Source organism: Zonotrichia leucophrys, chromosome 1A, assembly GCF_028769735.1.
Source record: "Zonotrichia leucophrys gambelii isolate GWCS_2022_RI chromosome 1A, RI_Zleu_2.0, whole genome shotgun sequence".
Lineage (NCBI taxonomy): Eukaryota > Metazoa > Chordata > Aves > Passeriformes > Passerellidae > Zonotrichia > Zonotrichia leucophrys.
In genome coordinates this window covers 49714744-49732507 of record NC_088170.1, presented here as the reverse complement: position 1 = coordinate 49732507, position 17764 = coordinate 49714744, and the positions used below count along the sequence as shown (strand labels likewise).

Genomic DNA, 17764 nt, shown 5'->3' with positions numbered 1-17764 from the left:
ATTTGTCTTCATTATTATGGCTTTGAATGCCAGTGAATATTTCATCTTTCTTCAAATTAAAAAGTTAAAATTTCCTCTGCAAAATTAAATGGAGAATGTGTGCCTTTATTAGCAGTCTAAGCTGAGTAATGATACCATGATTCTCTTAACCCCTTAAAGTTGTACCTGCAACAAACTTTTTAAACAATGTATTTTAAAGCAATGAAATGGTAGAATTGTTTTTGTTGCATTTTAAATAATTTGAGTCTTAAAATTTTGATGGAAATCTTCCTCTTACTCTCAATGCCTTGTCCTCAAATCTGTATGGTATCGTATTTAATGAGACTCTTGCCAGATATTTAGAAGCTGTACTGGAGTGGCCACAGAAATGGTGTCTCCTTGCTTTTCTCCATCATCATGCTCTGGTGACTTGCTGCAAGATCTGGTCCTGCCTTCTCTGCCTTGAGTGAGCAAGTTACAGTATCCTGCTGCTGAGATGAACTCTCTGAAATCAGTAGGACTTTCTGGTAATCCATCTGCATTTCACTTGAGTTGCCAAGCACAAGATGACTATTCTGGCCTCTCTCCAGCTGGGGATAGGAAATCAGTTGCAAAGATGAAGGTACAGGTGGACAAATACCTGTGTGTGACAAAGCTCCAGGATCCACATTTTCCTATGTGGAAGTGATGGGAACATGTGTAGCATCTTGCAGGCTTGTTGAGAACAGAGCAGCAAGGGAAGGGAAGAGAAAGGTTGTGAGGTATGTCTACCTTAAAAAGCAGAACTATGAGAAGAGGGGAAGAAGGACACAAGAAGGTTTCAACTTAAAGGAATACCCAGCTGGGATTCAAGGCACCTGAAGATGACTTCAATGTAAATCACAGCTCCTAACTGCTTTACTAGTGCTGCTTTATATGGATTAATAGGAGTCCTAAAAAAGAAACTGAAGGAGGTCTCTGCCTTGATGTACCCTCTGCACCTTCCCTAGTGTCTTTCATGATCCAGCTTTTTTTTATTTTTTTTTCCCTCTGGGAAAAGCAGATGCTTTTACAGCCTTAGTTTCCTGATTGCCACTTTGGAAAAAGCTTTATTTTGCTCAGCATGTTTTGCTTTCTAGATGTCTTACTGTGGCACTTAGTTTCCTCAGACATTGAATTAACTGCTAAATGCTTCATGTGTATGTAATGTCTCCTGAACTGTTTGGGTTTTCTGCAGTCTGAGTGTTTTTCAAGAATGAGTGTATTAATAAGAGGCCAGGTGGGTAATTTCAAAAGGGGAAAGAATTAATACTGCCACTGTAAGTGCTGACTGCTCTGAAAAGATGGGAAGGACTGTAGTGCCTCCCTAACTGACTTGGATCATGGCTAAGGTGGATGCTAAGCAAGGGACTTTTTATTGATGAAATCCTCTTCAGTTTTAAGGCCACACCCTAGCCTGAATGCAAGGGGCCTGTTAAAGAAACTTGAAGAAACCTGTAAGGCTGGATGGGAACTTTGAGGCTGAAGCAGAAAAGTGTGAGAACAGCTCTTAACGTGTTCAGTGGTATCACGAGGTGTCAGTGGCTCCTGATGCTCTGCAAGGGATGTAAGTGATGTTGCTTCTCAGCCTCTGAGCACCAGGCCAGCAGGGCACAAAATCCTGAGCTTCAGCCACACCCTGCTCCTGGCTCCCTGGGGGCTGAAAAAGTGAACAATGGCAAGAGAGAACATGCTCTACTTGAGATGCTTCTTTGCATTTCTCATAGCCTTAAAGCCACTTTTAGCTCCTCCTTGCTGCCTCTGTTGTTATCCCTTTCAAGGTTACAAAGATCTAAGGCATCCTTCATAGACTCAGGTTGAAACAGATTCCTCAGACATCATTTCCTGTGCTTAACTGTCCATCTAGGTGGGTTGGCTCATGTGCTGTCCCCATCTTCTTAGCTGAAAACAATTACTTTTTAGCAAGTTAAACATGGATGACTGTCTATTTAGCTATCTTTTTACATTCTTCCTAGCCCTATGTTCTCCTCTCCAGAACACTCAAACCAGTTCCTTTAATCTTGTATTTCAGTTGCTATAATCTCTAAATCTGTAATCACCTGTTGCCTCAGAAAGCTCTGCTCCTTTCTGAGGGTGTTGTCCATAACGTGATATAGGCTCAGGCTCATGCAAAGACATGAAGAAAGGTGTTCCAGATTGAGGAGGAATCATAACTCCTCTTTGTGCTTGAGGGATGGCAGTGGAAGAGAGTGCTATCTTCTGTGGAACATAGCTTGCAAATGTTTTTGCCTACCAAATACTACATCAATCTTCTCTAATGATCCTTTCCAGCATTGAATGTTTAGCATTTTTTGTATCAGTACAGTCTCAAGTTCCCAGGTCTTTGTACCCCATTGAAAAACTTGGTGGATTTCTTCATTTATGTCTTAGTTCTCATAGATGCCTCAAAAGGACCTAACCCACCATGTATATAACTACACCTTGTGTTGAGTTTTGTAGTATATTAATAAAATGAGCATCATCTGTTTATTGTCATTGGAAGTATGCAGGTATGAAAACTCTTGTTTCAGGTAATTAGAATATATAGGGAGAGAGGCAGGGATCAGCAGAGAGCACTGTAATAGTACATCTACATTGTCTACTGTGTAAAATGCATGGAAATCACTCCAGCCTCTGGGAAGTTTCTGATCCCTGGAGGCAGCCAAAGCAGCTGCTTAATTCTCTTTCTCCTGCTGATCTTGCAATCAATGAACAGGAAAAAAACAAAACAAAAGCCAAAACAGCAAACTACTGAGTTTAAATAATATTTTATTTCAGGTGTCAAAAATTGTATTATCCCAAGTATGGTCTCAGTAGAGAGTATGATACTGTTCTGTCAGGACTTCGTGCCGTTTAGTCATCTCCCATCCATGCTGCCAATCAGTCCTGTGGCACAGCCTGAGGAGTCTGTGGGTTTATTTTCACTGCTGAAACAACCCGGGCTCACAACTCTCTCTTCAGGGTCTTCCACAGTGATACGTTCTCCCTATCCAAGTTTTCACAGAGAAGGTGTTGAAACCTCTTGTGGCAGTGCCTTACTGGCATGCTGAGCACCCTTCCCCACAGACAGCAGATTTTTCTGTGGTCCCAAGATAATAATTTGGTCAGGCCAATGGAGATGGACCATGGAGATGGTCAAATGTGGAGTAAAGTTCCAATTAGCAGATAATTTTAGGAACTGATGTTCCTAAAATAACCCACATCAGGCTGTGAAATACTGCAACACAGAAGATTTTGTTTCCTTCTTCCTGACTTACACATCCAATAAAGAGTGACAGTTCAGAATCTGGTCACCATCTTTCCTGGGAATATGACTGATTACTAGGAAATGAATTCTTCAAAGTAACTTTGAAAGCCTCAGCCAAACTGTCCCAAGTTTCTAAAAGCTGGCTGTTAGTATGGAAGAAGTTAAAGGATTGCAAACCCTTCCAAATTCCCTGGATTTCAGTGGGAGTACTTACTCTGGAGCTGGGATTTCAGTGTTTGTAAAATGCATTTAAGAGAATAATAAAAAAGAAAGTATGCAGAATACTAATTAACTGACCTTTTAGAAAATCATAGTATTTCTCATCAGTGTGTATGAACTGCAATAGTTATAACCACCCTGATGATAAAAACCCTAACATTTATGCAGTTCTCTGACTAATTTCCCCCAGCACAAGCAAACAAAATTCAATTGAAGGTTACTACAATATTAACAAATATCTAACCAACAAATCTCAATGGCTGTAGTCTTCTCACATTAGTTGTGGAAACCTTTTACATAACTTGCATAATTTAAATATTTACAAAATATAAACTTTCTTGTCTTATCAAAAATAGTTCTTTGCACAATTAAACAACAGTAATCTTTTCACATGATGCTTTTTATGCCAGGCATTAAATCACTGCATAAAAATAAACAACCTATCACAGATGTAAAATAAAATTAAGCCAACATATGGAGACAGTGAAAGTGTTATCATTAACAGTTTAAATATTTTAGTGGTGTGAGCCAATCCATAAATTATATTGTGCATTGAACTTATTGAAGATGCAACCTAATGAAAAATTCTACATGCTGATTCTATAAAGAAAATCTATTTTAGAAAATCCTTTGCTTTATGGCAGATTCCTTTGGGGTAAATCTCATGTGGTTAATTTCTATAAAGATGGTGAACCACCAGTGAGATGGTTGAATGTGGCAGATTATTGCATAGAATTCAAGAGTGGGGTGACAACCAGCTGTGTTGTAGTGTGCTATGTTAGTTTGTTCAATTACAGCTGATTCGCAAAATGTGTGCTCAGATACTCAGGAAATGCCTGCAGAGGGTTTTATTTCCTTCAAATATCAAACTATATTTCTGTCCCCTCTCAGGCCTGTCCCTTGTGTATTTAAAGGACAGACAACCTTTTAAAAATCCTGAGGTTGCTGTTTGGTACCCCATTCACATTCACTAGTCTGTGCTCGTGCCTCTCTCCTCTGGGCACAGCTTGACCCTCCTTTTCCAGGCAGGCACTGCTGAGCTCTGCAGTCACACACGGTCCTCACTTCCCAGTGCTTTTCTGCACATTTTGCAGGAGGCAGTTTTGTGAACGGCTGCAAAGCAAATGCTTCGTGCTCAACAGCTGAACTCTTTCCCTATCAAAGTGGGTCTTTCTGAAGTCTGCAGAAATGATCTGTCTAGTCCCAGTTTTAAAAGCACAGACATAAGGACTATGTCGAATGTGTTTTACAAACTCTCTTGACTCTTCAGTCTCTGGCTAATGAGATCTTGAGATTTCTCCACTGTGCCCACCCACCACACATGGATCTTCAGGACATTGTGTCTATTAAATACTTGAAAAGTTTAGCATCTGTCTCTGCTCATGGAGTAACACGTTCAAATGTGTCATCAGGAGTCCTTTTTGCTGTTTAAGCTGTCCCTGCACGCAGCCCGATGTTTACTCAGCTGTCCTTTCAGTCGAGGCTCACTTGGACTGCCCGTGGTGCGGCAGTACCTGTTCCCCTGAGGCCGATCCCTCTGAAATCCCGCATGGTGACAGTGGCTGCTGCCCCCGTGGCAGGAGCTGTGTGCAGCACGCAGGCTGGCTGCTCCGGCCGTGTTTCCTGCGCTTCAGCTCACTTGCAGGTGTGCACGTCGGTCATGGTCTCGCACCTCCTGCAGCGCACGTAGCAGCACCAGACGAACTTGCACTCGCAGCGCTCCACGTGCCGCACGACGTGCGTGTTGTACCCGCGCCCGCAGCACAGCAGGTTGCAGCCCTCGGGGCCCTGCGACGTGCGGTTGCACTCCCTGCCCTGAGTGCCAGGGATCCCCAGTTTTTGGTCTTCCACGCAGTAATTGGGCGATTTGTTCACATACAGCAGGTCCTCCTTCCCAATTGGTATTTTTCTCTGGCTTTTCTCTTTCCTGCGTAGCTTTTTTTTCAGTCTGTCCGATATTTGTATGCTGTTTTCGTATTTCTCCTTTAAAAACCGGCCAATCTTTTCAAAGGATGACATGGTTTTCCAACAAGTTTTCACAGCACAGGACCCAGAAACACCATGACAACGGCAATCCACAGACATCAGCTTTGCTACAGCCTGAAAGCAAAGGGAGAACAACGTTTGGATGTGCTCTTTCATTCATCAGGAATGCTGCCTGACAAATGTCTCAAAGTATTTAATATTACAGCTGCCACTGCCATTTCCACAACAGGAAAGTCAGAGAATGTGTTAGGAACCAGGTTTCCAGCCCTGGACCCCCACTATGACAGGCACGATCTTCAGACTTGCTTTTCATTTGCAGTTTGCAATGGCCATAATGTAGCAATATTGATCACAACAGTGATTTCTGGATGGCTTTTCATTCTGGAGGATCCTAAATACCTGAATGACGTGTCCTGTGTTGCTCCTCCCACTGCTGGAATGCAAAAGGCTCTCATGGGCAAAAGGATTTAGTGGGGAACAGAAGAGGAAAGCAAGGATAGGGCAGGTCATGGCACCCTTCCTATTTTGGAAGACACTGACTGGGCAAGTAAGTGTCCTGTTATGTTGCCTTTTAAGAGTACTTTAAGTGCCTTCTAAGGGTACTTTACAGCTACTGTGAAGACCACTAAATATTGACAACCCTGTGTGTACCTAAGGCCACAGGAATGGCTGGAGTCACACAACAGAGCCAGTGTGGCTCAGCACCCAAAGCAGCACGGGAGAAGGCACCTCTGGGCAAACTGCTGGAAGAGCAGGAGGATGCCCACAGCTCCAGGCTTCACAGAAAGTCTGTCAAAAGACCCACCATGGCTTAGCAGAGGTGTCTTCGGCTCAGGTAATCCGTAGCAAATCTCAGGTCCTTCTCACTTATAGTCTTAAGGCCTGTTCTTTTAATTTAGACATAACTAGTTCTAGTATGAATTTCTAGTGTTTCCATTTTCATAATGGCTCCATTTAACACAACTATGCAGTTGCATTCATATTACTTTTATAACTGTCAACGTTTAAGCAAGGTTTCACAGTTATTGAAACACTTAAATTCTTGCCAACAAAAAATACTTAAATACTTAGATGAGTTACTTTTCCATCCCCATGCAGAAGCAAGGGCTGGGCTGAACAGTAACTGTCTGACCAACAATGTGAATCTGAAGCCTGTGTTAAGCTTTTTGTAACACGTAACAATTTTGGCTCAGTTTGTAGGATATCAGGCCTCAAACAACTGGAATCTGTAAACAAGCAGTAACTTCCTTTATTTTGAGACTGACTCAAACACACAGGAGACAATCAATACAATACCTCCTTCTCTAACATCATACAAAATCATACAATTAGTCTTGTGACAACCCTCTAATGACAAATAATAGAGTTTGTAAAAGGCACTGAAAAATCACACATGTGCAGATGTAGTACCAGATATCATAATTTTTGGTTTGTTTTACGTTTGCATTAACATCTTCTGGAGCCATCCTGTAGACTCATAAGGGCCATTGGTTAGTAGTGTGGAAAGCACATGTTGCTATCTTCCATTTTACTAACCTTTCCCCCCATATTTAATTTACACAATCAAAGCAATTGGGAAATTTACCAGTAAGTGTGGATTTTAAATTAATTCACAGTAAGTTTGTTTTGAAACTCCCCATGCATCAAGGCCAATGCATATTGAAATTAATCCTCTTTGAAGGAACCAGTTTTACCAAAACATGGGGGGGGAAAAAGAAATCAACACCCCAACTACATGATGTTTATTACATTTCATCCTGAGCCTTTGCTTATCCCTCAGCCTCCACATATACTATAGACTAGCTGCTGTCAGTCTATGTCTTTCTGAAACTGAATTAAACAAACAGAAAATCTAACATCCTCCTCTGGCTGCCCCTGAGACAGTAGTTTCATTTGTGCCAGTTCCTAAGCCTTGATTCTGCAGTGAGATGTGATACCTGAAATGCTACCAAGCCCCCTGGGCTTCTGCAGGACCAGAAAAACCTCGAGCCCCAGACTCATTTTGGTAGCTCAGTCAGCACAAATGCCATCTTCAAAATTCCAAAATTCCAAGGCATACAGCAAATTAAATGAGCTATTTCTATTCTGTGTGCTAAACTGGGACTTTTCATCATGGTCTGTGGTCACTGAAGTTTGGGATGAGTCCAGCATGGTCACTCCACTGGTTTCACTGGGCATTGAGGCCCCCTGGCACATTCTGCCCTAAAGGTGTTGACTCAGTCTTGAGCTGGCATTTGCATAAAACTACAAACATTTAAAAAAAACCACATGACCAAAGTGTTTGCTTGGAGTCACTTTTTTGGTGAATAAACAGGAACGATTTGTAGGTGGAGGTTACTATGGAAGCCAAATATGCAAGACATTCACAAAAAACATTAGCAAGGAAGAGCAGGCATGTGCCCTTGACCTAGAACAGCCTTTACAAACTAAACCTGGCAAAGAGGCAATCCTGTACAGGAAATACTTCCACATGCTGTGGGCTGCTTTTGCAATGGGAGATTTTTCTCCACTACTGGAAAAAATAACAATATTGCAACAAGCAAACTCTCACCCATGAGCACACACAGACTCTTTTAGTGGCAAATCAATTCTAGATGGTACATACTTACCATCTCTTCTACATAGACTAGTTTCTCTTTAATAGACACACTTGACCTTGCTCATATCTCAAGAATCTGTCAACAATGAAATCACTGGGTAGTCAGAATATGATTCATTAAGATGTAAGAGTGATTGGGGCAGATGAGAATTTAAAATACAAGGACAAAAAGTCTGTCAGAAGACAGATGACCTAATAAAATGTGAATATCAAACACAATATCAAAAGATAAATTTTACATGCTACTTAAAAATAGAAAGGATTTAATAGCATTTTTCCAATTTTGAATGATAAGTTATTTTTGTCAAGTAACTAGAATTTCAAAGTAGTTTTAAATCATATTGTGCTAGTAGATTTGAAATGTTACAGATGTAATCCTCATTTTCACTGCAGTACAATAAGGTACTCACTATGGTCAGAAGGACTCAGAAATTGTCAGAGGAAGCTCTGGACATGCCTGCTAGGTTCTAAGGGCCATGTAGGCAAATAGCCCAGCAGATGACACTCAGTGTCTTTCATTAAACAAAAGTAGAGGGAGACAGAGTTTCGAAACAGGAGCAGAAACTGATGTTTAACTCTTAGACTGATATCAGAATATAAAAATGTGGCATACATTAGCAGTGTATGAATGAATAGATGAATGAAAGAAACACAAATGTGATTCAGTATCTTGCTAACCAGCTGCTATAATGGGCAAATTTTAAGCCTGGACTCCAATATACTTTAAGTTGCCAGCACAGGGAGGTGACATTTTGCTTTGCCTGATCACAGAACATGCTACTGCATCTCAGTCTGTCATTTGAACTTCAATGAAAAATCTCCCATAATTGAACATCTGGCAATATTTAGGCATTAGGCATTTCCTGATGGTGCAAGCAAACCTAAGATTGTACCTATGGAGCCAACATGGCCTTGAGGTGGGACACAGCTGCAGCACACACCTGTGTCTCAGCAGTGCACAGTGACTGCACAGTTACTGGGACCACGACCTCCAGACTGACTACACAACCAGTGTTCTGTTCCACATTTTAGGTTCATATCGTGAATCTGTTCAGCTATTCATGAAATAGTGAGAGGATTCTCCATATGAAACAAAGCTCCATGGAGAGCTTCAGAGGAGCACTGTCACAGACACCTGGTGGATGGATGTGTCATTCTGAGCAAGCTGGGACAGGCTTTCCTAGGGGGGTTATGGAACTGACTGATAGCTTGTGAGAAATGAGCAGGGTGGTGACTGAGCTGGGCCCACCAGCATTGTGGTCAGCCACAGACCCATCTGAGCAGCTCCTCCTGCCCCTATTGCCACTCAGCCTTGGTGGTACAACACGCACAACAAGAGTGGAGGGCTAAGTGATGAACAGGGATGAACACTGCTGTTTTTTTTAAATCAAAACTGAGAAAAAGATCATTTTTAACTGTCTTCCCTTCATTGATCCAGTGCAATTAACAGAGGGAGCAGCACGGGGTGGGAATCTGTGGCTAGAACAGACAGATGGGGCAGAAAGCAGAGATCGATTTGCAGCAAAGAGTGTCAATGGAATCACACTTTGCATACCCTCTAATGCCAGTTAATGCTTAACACATCCAAGCTGAGCTTTCTGTTTGCAGACACTGCTCTCAGCTGTGAGACAAGGACTGCCAGTCCTTGTTTTGTCACAGGAACCAATGCCTGTAATCAAATGTCCCAGTTTCAGACACTGGTAGAACTGATATGATTATTCATGAAGACGAGCACATGTCCTACCAGAGGTGCATCACTTAAGAACAGTTCCAAACTTGGTGAGTCTCTTACCAATCCACAAGCATCAGTAAAAACAAACTCTCCAAACAAGTCCCATATCAAATAAATTTCCACAAGTGGAGAAGTGAGCAGAATTTTTCCAGCAGTGAAATAATACTAATACAATGATAGTGAACCCATAGTGCCTGACTCCCCACATCCTTTTGTTCAAGGAGCAGAAGAGCCCAGCTCACATATGCACACCTAAGCACGCTGAAAATTGCTGTGCTAAAGGATGATGAATGTTTATCTTGTAGCAGAATAAGGATGCAATCTGAACCTTCTGAGAGTTGGATTAGTGGACAATTCAAAAGACACAGAGTTTTAAAATTTTTATATGTTGACATGATAACTATGAGATGTGGAAGTATAAAATAACATTCTGTACTGAAATAAGAGAGAAATAAGAGAATTCTGCACATACCAGTTCTCTTACTAACTCCAAACAAACACAGAAGTACTGTCCCTGGAATACTGCTGTTGCAAGACACCAAACTAGGAACATGATAGGATTTATTACAAAAGGTCATAAAATATCAAAACATCCTTCTTGTAAGCCCCAAAACATGAAGGCCAACATTTTCCAGCAACTCCTAGTTAAGACTTGAAAATACAAAAATGAAGAGTTATGCTAAACTTCAGATAATATTGCTGCTAGAAATCCCAAGTACCAACAACAAACATTCTTTTTATTCTGGACAGTGATCAAAATATTTGCTTTATCCTACATTTTGCCATTAAATTACAAAATATTTATGCATGGAAGTTGACTATATATATTTCTTCCTTGATTATCTCACTCTACAAATATGATAAACACCTCTTTGCTCTTTCCTTAAGGAAATATTGTGTTCCTCTTATTAACATCTCTTCCTACAAGATATCAATCACCTTTCCTTGGAGGTGATTTAGCTGACTGACATCTAATTAAACTCATAGCTTTTAGATCTCATCTTTTACTTAGGTTTAAAGTTTGCTTCAACTACTTCAGTTACAAAAAAGGGTCTCTGTCACCTGGAATCATGGAATGGTTTTGGTTGGAAGGAACCTGAAAGATTTTCTGCTTTTCCAACAACATATTTCATTAAATGAAATAACACATATTACCCATAAAAATTACTTCAAATAAAGTAATTTTCAATTATACCACCATGGCTCTTATGATGGCTTACTATGGCTATTCCCTGTCTATGGCAGATGGGAAAGTTGATTACAGTAATACACTGTAATACAACAATTACAGTTGATACACTGATGCTGCTTCCAGCTACAGGAAATTCAAGAGTCACGATGGGGTCCATCAATATGTATAGTCAAAACCAGAAGTTTTCCCTTTCTTTTTTTCCCTTTAGTTAAAGCTGTGTCACTGAGCAGAAGAGATTTAAAGTATTATGGGCCCAGAGAGAGCTGTTAAAGATGAAATCTCCAAGGTAAAGAAGAGAAAGTAATTTTAAAGTAAAACTAATACAAATCTCTGTCATTCCAGATGAAAGCACTAGATTACAGGCTCACATTCCCCTGCATAGGCTATTGCTGCCCCCATTTTACATCCTCTGCTGGACAGGAAGGAAAATCCAATGTCACACACCCAAACACACCATTTTCCTCTGCAAGCCTGGGTTGGAAGTTCTTTGGACTGAAAAAAGCCATCCAAAATCAGTCTCCTTTCACTTCTTTGATGCATGTCCTAACCAATGAGCTACTTTGAAGGTGTCATTTCTATTCCATGTTTTTAAAGAAAATATTAACTCTTGATTTCTCCTCTGAACAATGTTAAGCTTGCACTCTCAGGTGAGGACTGCAGACTGCAAGATGAGTAATGAGGCCCTGTGTCCAGCTGGCCTTCTCATTCACTATTAGAGAGAATTATAAATGCAGGTCATGATAATAACAGAATAATCAGTGACAAAAATCATATAATAATATGATGATAACAGGCCTATTTCAAGTTTGTAGTTGAATATCAAATATCTAATTAAGAGAAATTTACTATTTAAGTACTACAGATCTATTACTTATTTTGTGGATTTTATTTTAACATACAGAAGTTAGTTGGTTAAGACCAGCTCTGGTTCTGAGTTTCTACACGTTTCTTTGGTGATGTTACTGCTGCTCTTGCCACTGCCCCACGAACACCTGCAGCCAAGGCCCCACCTCCTGTGGCTGGTGTCACTTTGCCAACGACGGTGATGGAGCGGCTGCTGCCACACCTGGGTGTCACCCACCTGCCTGCCGGCCTCGTTGTTGTGCAGGTCCATGGCCACCAGCCCGCTCCTGCCCGTCGCGTTCCTCAGAGGCGCGTCCAGGAACGTCCTGCTGAAGGACATTCCGTAGTGGATGTCGTCCGAGCAGCCGCCCCAGTGCCACCCCTCGCTGGCGGAGCCGCCGTGCCGCAGGGTGACATCGCAGGAGCACTCGGTCACGTTCCCGGCGCTGCAGGAGCGCGTCACCGAGTGCACCAGCCCTGCCGCCGTCACCGCCGACACGAACGCCGTCTCCTTGGTGCCTGCACAGCGAGGCAGGGACACGTTACCCCAGAACCGCCTCCGGGCACCCTCCCGGCGCCCACACCCACAACAGAGATCCACAAACCACAAACTGACCCCTCGCCCCATAATGGGACCACCAAACCCCACACCGTGACCCCAAACTGACCCCAAACCACACACGGGCTGCAGAAAGGGACTTTACAAACCAGATGATTATTAAAAGTTAGTAACAGTCACAAGTTTAAAGTCATCACAGCTTGGTCTGTAGTGTGGACTTGCTCAAAGCAGTGGATGTTCATACCCCAAAATTACTTCAGGACCTCTTCATATGGCCATGCTGTCAATAATGCTGTTTCTCAGTACTGGTACTGTCACAGACATTTTTTATGAAAAGTCCTTTCCTTGGGATTTTTCCTTCTGAGAAGCTGAGAGACCTCAGGAACAACATGTAAACATTGATTATCTGCTGCTGTGGAATGCAACAGGTGCATCTGTGATTGGCCTATGTTGGTTGCTTTTTATTAATGGCCAATCACAGTCAGCTGGCTCAGACTCTCTGTCCGAGCCACAAGCCTTTGTCATCGTTATTTCTTTTCTATTCTTACCTAGCCTTCTGATTAAATCCTTTCTTCTATTCTTTTAGTATAGTTTTTTTTTATATAATATATATCATAAAATAATAAATCAAGCCTTCTGAAACATGGAGTCAGAGCCTCGTCTCTTCCCTCATCCTGGGACCCCTGTGAACATGGTCACATGGTACCATGCAATTTTTGGTAACTTCTTTCTAAATTTGATTAGGAATTTTATTTGCCACAGAAATTTTCAAGCCAAGTAATAAATGAAGAATCAAACTCCAAATGAACCACATTCCAAACCCCTTACTCTCCACTCTGCTTTTCACTGTTCATATTGATTTGAAGAAGAAAAGGTCAGTCTAAATCTCAGAGAAGCTGTCATGATCCCAGGTTACTTTGGTACAGGGCCAAAACTTACCTCATGCTAAATTTAGCAAACATTGATGTTCTTCTAATTCACAAAGCTTGCAAAGAGTCCCAAAAGTCTTAAACGAGGCAGAAATCAGCACAAAGATATTTTGGCCATGTGCTTTTCCTATAAAAACTGGCCATGGGAAAGACAGAAGCATGAAAGGCCTTTACTTGTTAGACTGGCTCCTTAGGCCTGCCCCATTCTCTGAAACTTCTGGCATGATGTGGCACCCAGCCACATTTAACACATTACTGTGTAAGGCATACTCTAAGCAAATTGAATCACATTGAGTGGTCAATAAATGTAGCTGAAATTTTACTGAAATGGGCCAATTTTTACTGTTGTGAAAATTATTTATTTCCAGTCTCCAATGTTTCTGCTCAGGACCAGGAAAATTCCTATTTGTTTCTCCTGTTTGTATTAGTCTGTGGTGCTGGTACCATCATAAAGGCTTCCACAGTGCACACTAGTGAAGCTGTGTGGGTGAGCAGTGGCACTCATTTATGGGTCCTCTGGAACAGTCCTCTCTGTTGAAAAGAAGGACTAACACACACATGGCTCCATACAGTGGGGAAAACTCCCATTTTCTTTTTTTCCCCTTTCCTTTTTGGAATATGCATCACTTTTTATTCCTCACTTTATGTTTTCATGGTTAAAACTTGGGGGGTTTTACACTGCTTTAGTACAAAGATTGCATGAACACAAAGTGAAGTACTACAAAACTTAAAATCACATCCATCACACAATCAGTAACTAGGGAGCTAAAAAAAAAAAAAAAGTTGCAGGATCCTTGCAACTCACAGGAAAGTCTTGGTGCGACATTTGATACAAAAATCCTCATCCTTGTTTTAGTGGAAATTCTAGCAATGTCATAATTATTTTAAGCAAAAAAAAAAAGCACCTTTGGTCTCACTGTGCTGATCATTATTATATATTATATTTATAATAATAATATATTATATATTATATATTATATATTATAATATTATATATTATATATTATATATTATATATTATATATTATATATTATATAGCATTTCACATTGTATCTGCCCTGAGCAGACATTTTTACCTGCAAGTGATCTTTCTTAAATGATATGTCATAAGCCCGCTTATTTAGTAACTACGACACAAGGGGATAAACCCAACATAAGTCTGAGAACAACACTATTTCAATACAGTTAAGTGGATCTACCCACGGGCAGTGCCATCCACGAACTTACTACGCGAAAACTACAAGAAGCTACAACAGCGCTGCAAAGAGAAGCGCAGGTTTGTTCTGCTCGCTGCATTTCGTGTGCCCGCGGTACCTCCGGGACGGCGGCGGGCACCTCCCTGCCCGGCTGCGCCCGGCCCAGCCGACGGACGCGCGGACGGTCCCCGCGTCCCATTCCCGGGGGCGGCCCGGTCCCGGTCCCGGCCCCGCCGAGCGCAGCGCTCCCTGTGGCGCTCCCCGGGGCGGTGGTCTGTCCCTCGGTCTCTCACTCACCGCTGCTGAGCTGCTGCCCGGTGCCGGCGGTGCCGGCGGTGCCGCGGCGGGCGGCGGGCGGCGAGCGGCAGTCCCAGCGCTCGTGTCGGAACTGGCTGCGGCACTCCTGCAGCCCCAGGCGCGCTCCCTCTCGGACCGCGGGCATCAGCTCCGGCTTCTGCTCGCACAGCTCCTGCTGCCGGCGGCTCAGCGGAGGGCTGGCGCAGCCCGGCCTCTCGGGCCCGCCGGCGGCCGCGATGCCCAGCCACCTGCGGAGGCAGCGGCCCGTCAGCGCCGGCCCCGACGGGCTCGGGGGGACGGGCTCGGCGCAGCCTCCCACCCTGACCCCGGCTACTCACATCCAGGTGCTGCCGGCGGCGGGGCACAGGGCGAGCAGCAGCGCCGCCCGCAGCAGGCTCGGTGCGAGCGGAGCCCCGCGCCCCATGGCAGCCGCATCCAGCCCCGCCGCGCCGCCGCCCCTGCCCGCGGCCAGCACGGACCCAGGGGGACCGTACCAGGGGCACCCCTACTCGGGCTCGGCCCCCTCCAGGGACAGGGGACAGCTGGCGCGGCGAGCCTGGCCCGTCGGACGGCCCTGCCGGGGAGGCTGGGCTGGCAGGGAGGGCGGCGGGAGGGGACACATCGGGAGCGCTCGGTTCCCGTGAAGGTGAGAAAGTTGGGATTGATGTTTTCCCCGGCTGCTTCCCCGGCTGTGCCTCCCCGCCCGTGCATTGGCCGCCCGGGGGCCGGGGCGGGCCGGGGCGGGCCGGGCGGGGACGCGGCGGGGGCTCCGCTGCACAGAGCGCCGATCCGCACGGCTCCGCACGGCTCCGCACTGATCCGCACTGCTGCACAAAGCGCGGCCCCGCACGGCCCCGCACGGCCGCGCCTCCGCGGTGCTGCCTCTTGAGCCGTGAGGGCCCAGAGCGGCTGCGAGGGCGCAGTGGGGTCCGGGCACAGCAGAGCAGAGCTGGGGCAAAGGACCCCGTAGGTCTGCACCGATTTAATCCACAGAAATGAGAGAGATGTTAACCCATCGTAACATTCCCTACACTTTTTATTCCAATCTTCCTATGCTTTAGCAGTGTTAACTGAGTCAGTATTCATTAGGACAGCATTTGTTCACTCCTGTTAACTCCAGTGAGACAATCTTATCAACTTCTACCTGGATAGCTAGTCCTCAGTTACACATTAAAAGCAAATGAGTCAGCTAGCACCTGATGGAGAGCTGCTCTTGGCACTCTGGACCTTTCGAGTCCTCTTTGATCACAATATATTGCTGCTTCCTTCTGTGTAAGCAAAACACCTGCACTAAAAATAATCTGGATAAAATGACAGATCTGTAAAACTTTGATTTGACACAGTTGTAAATTAGTGAAATAGCTCTTGTGGACTGACAATAGCTCCAAGTGAAGAACACAATAAATCATCTCAATGACAAATGAACTTTTTTATGAGTACAACATCTTGGGAAATAATCACGTAGATGTGCTGTTTTCCCTTGCCTTTTTCCCCCATGAACGTGCAGAGATGTTTTAAGAGCACAGTCTGTGGTCTATAGATCTAGAAAATGATGCCTCCTTCCCACTTCATGCTTATGTATCTTCTCTCAAAGTGTCTCCCATCAACTCTGGGCAGATTGCTCATGACCCCACTAGTTATTTAAACCTTTCAATATAACTTATTTTCTCTGTTCTGAATTTTACTCTAGAGAACATCTGCTTGTGGTTGCAGAGGAACTTAGACCAGAGTGAGGGACACTGGAAAACAGGGAACCAGCCATGAAACAGGCCTGAACCAGCCAAAATGCGTGGGCTGTGTCAGAGAATTATCTAATTATTCCAGGACACATGGTTCATTTTATCCTCTCTGCTGCTTCCTGGCTCCATCTTCTAAAGTTAATTCAGAGCCTTGGTCTAGCAGACGTGGATTCCTTATGGGCTGCTTTATCTCCTCTATGAATTTGTCAAACCCACTCTGAAATTATTTTTTCCTGCAGGTTCTTTAAAAAAGTTTCTTCTCTGTGGTCGTTTGTTTTTATTTTGTTGATGCTGTTTTTTTTTTTTTAATTTATTAAAATTATCATAGATCTTTTGGTTCTAAATTCTTGTATGTGAATTTTTCTATAGTAGCTACAGAACTTTATACACAAATAGCAATGTAAGATTTAAATTTTAAAAATGTTGATTTCAGAAAGTCCAATCCTATTTGTAGCATTTCATATATGGCCCCTTAAATAAATAAATTACCTTTCTGTTGGGTTCTCATGGGGATCTGATTTTATGTACATTTTTTGCCACAATTGTCTTTGCCTAGTTAGGGAAACCCTTTGATCGTGTTTCACTCTGCAGTGAAACATTTGCAATTTGGAGGGCTGATGCTAAACAAAAAGTAAAATATATTGTAAGTGAATTCTTGACATCATCCAGTTCAATCTCTAGGAGTGACTGGAAACAAACTACATTTTTCCATGACCATCTGATTTAAAAAAGTTTGGGTTACAATGTGTTTGAATCCTAATCTCCCATCTGCCTTCCTTCCCATCTGTTTCCCTTGCAGCCTCTCCCCGTTTTCTGTCACAGCCGGGCTCCCAGCAGATCCCCATCCCCTGCCCTGCTGAGCTTTAGCCTCCTGCCTGCTCTTTGCACCGTCTCTGCTCTATTCCCTCAGCAGCACTCTCTTCCCAGGCAAGGGCAGCAGGTACAGCAGTGTTCCTGCAGTCCGGAGCCCTGTGTCTGCATGCAGGTCAGCTGGCTAACAAGAGCCTACCAGGGAAAACACTTTACCTTGCACATTATGTGCTTTGCAAATTGGCAAAGGGAAGCAATTTAGAAATGCCTCGCTGACCTACCAAAATTTATTGTAATTTGTCAAATGTTTCTGAAGGCTGAAATTCTAATTAGCTGATGCTTCAGAGGCCTCTTTGCTGGAAGACCATTCACTCCATCACAGACAGCAACATAAGTGGGATGCAGAGACAGTGAAGCA

General features: G+C 43.5%; 1 protein-coding gene across 1 annotated transcript; it reads right to left on the bottom strand.

The window, feature by feature from the left end:
- Positions 1-2491: 2491 nt before the first annotated feature.
- On the bottom strand, positions 2492-15354 carry WNT16 (Wnt family member 16). The gene is made up of 4 exons (XM_064702713.1): positions 15136-15354; positions 14798-15045; positions 12054-12334; positions 2492-5563 (listed from the first exon to the last, which is right to left on the bottom strand). Exons 1-4 carry the CDS (start codon positions 15219-15221, stop codon positions 5099-5101), a joined length of 1080 nt encoding a protein of 359 aa, XP_064558783.1. The 5' UTR covers positions 15222-15354; the 3' UTR covers positions 2492-5098.
- Between the last annotated feature and the right edge of the window lie 2410 nt (positions 15355-17764).

Coding starts and splice junctions, on each gene's coding strand:
- WNT16 (XM_064702713.1), bottom strand. CDS start 15,221: ATGGGGCGCGGGGCTCCGCTCGCACCGAGCCTGCTGCGGGCGGCGCTG. Junction 15,046..15,135: donor GCCGCCGGCAGCACCTGGAT/GTGAGTAGCCGG, acceptor CTGCCTCCGCAG/GTGGCTGGGCATCGCGGCCG. Junction 5,564..12,053: donor ACAACGAGGCCGGCAGGCAG/GTGGGTGACACC, acceptor CTTTGCTTTCAG/GCTGTAGCAAAGCTGATGTC.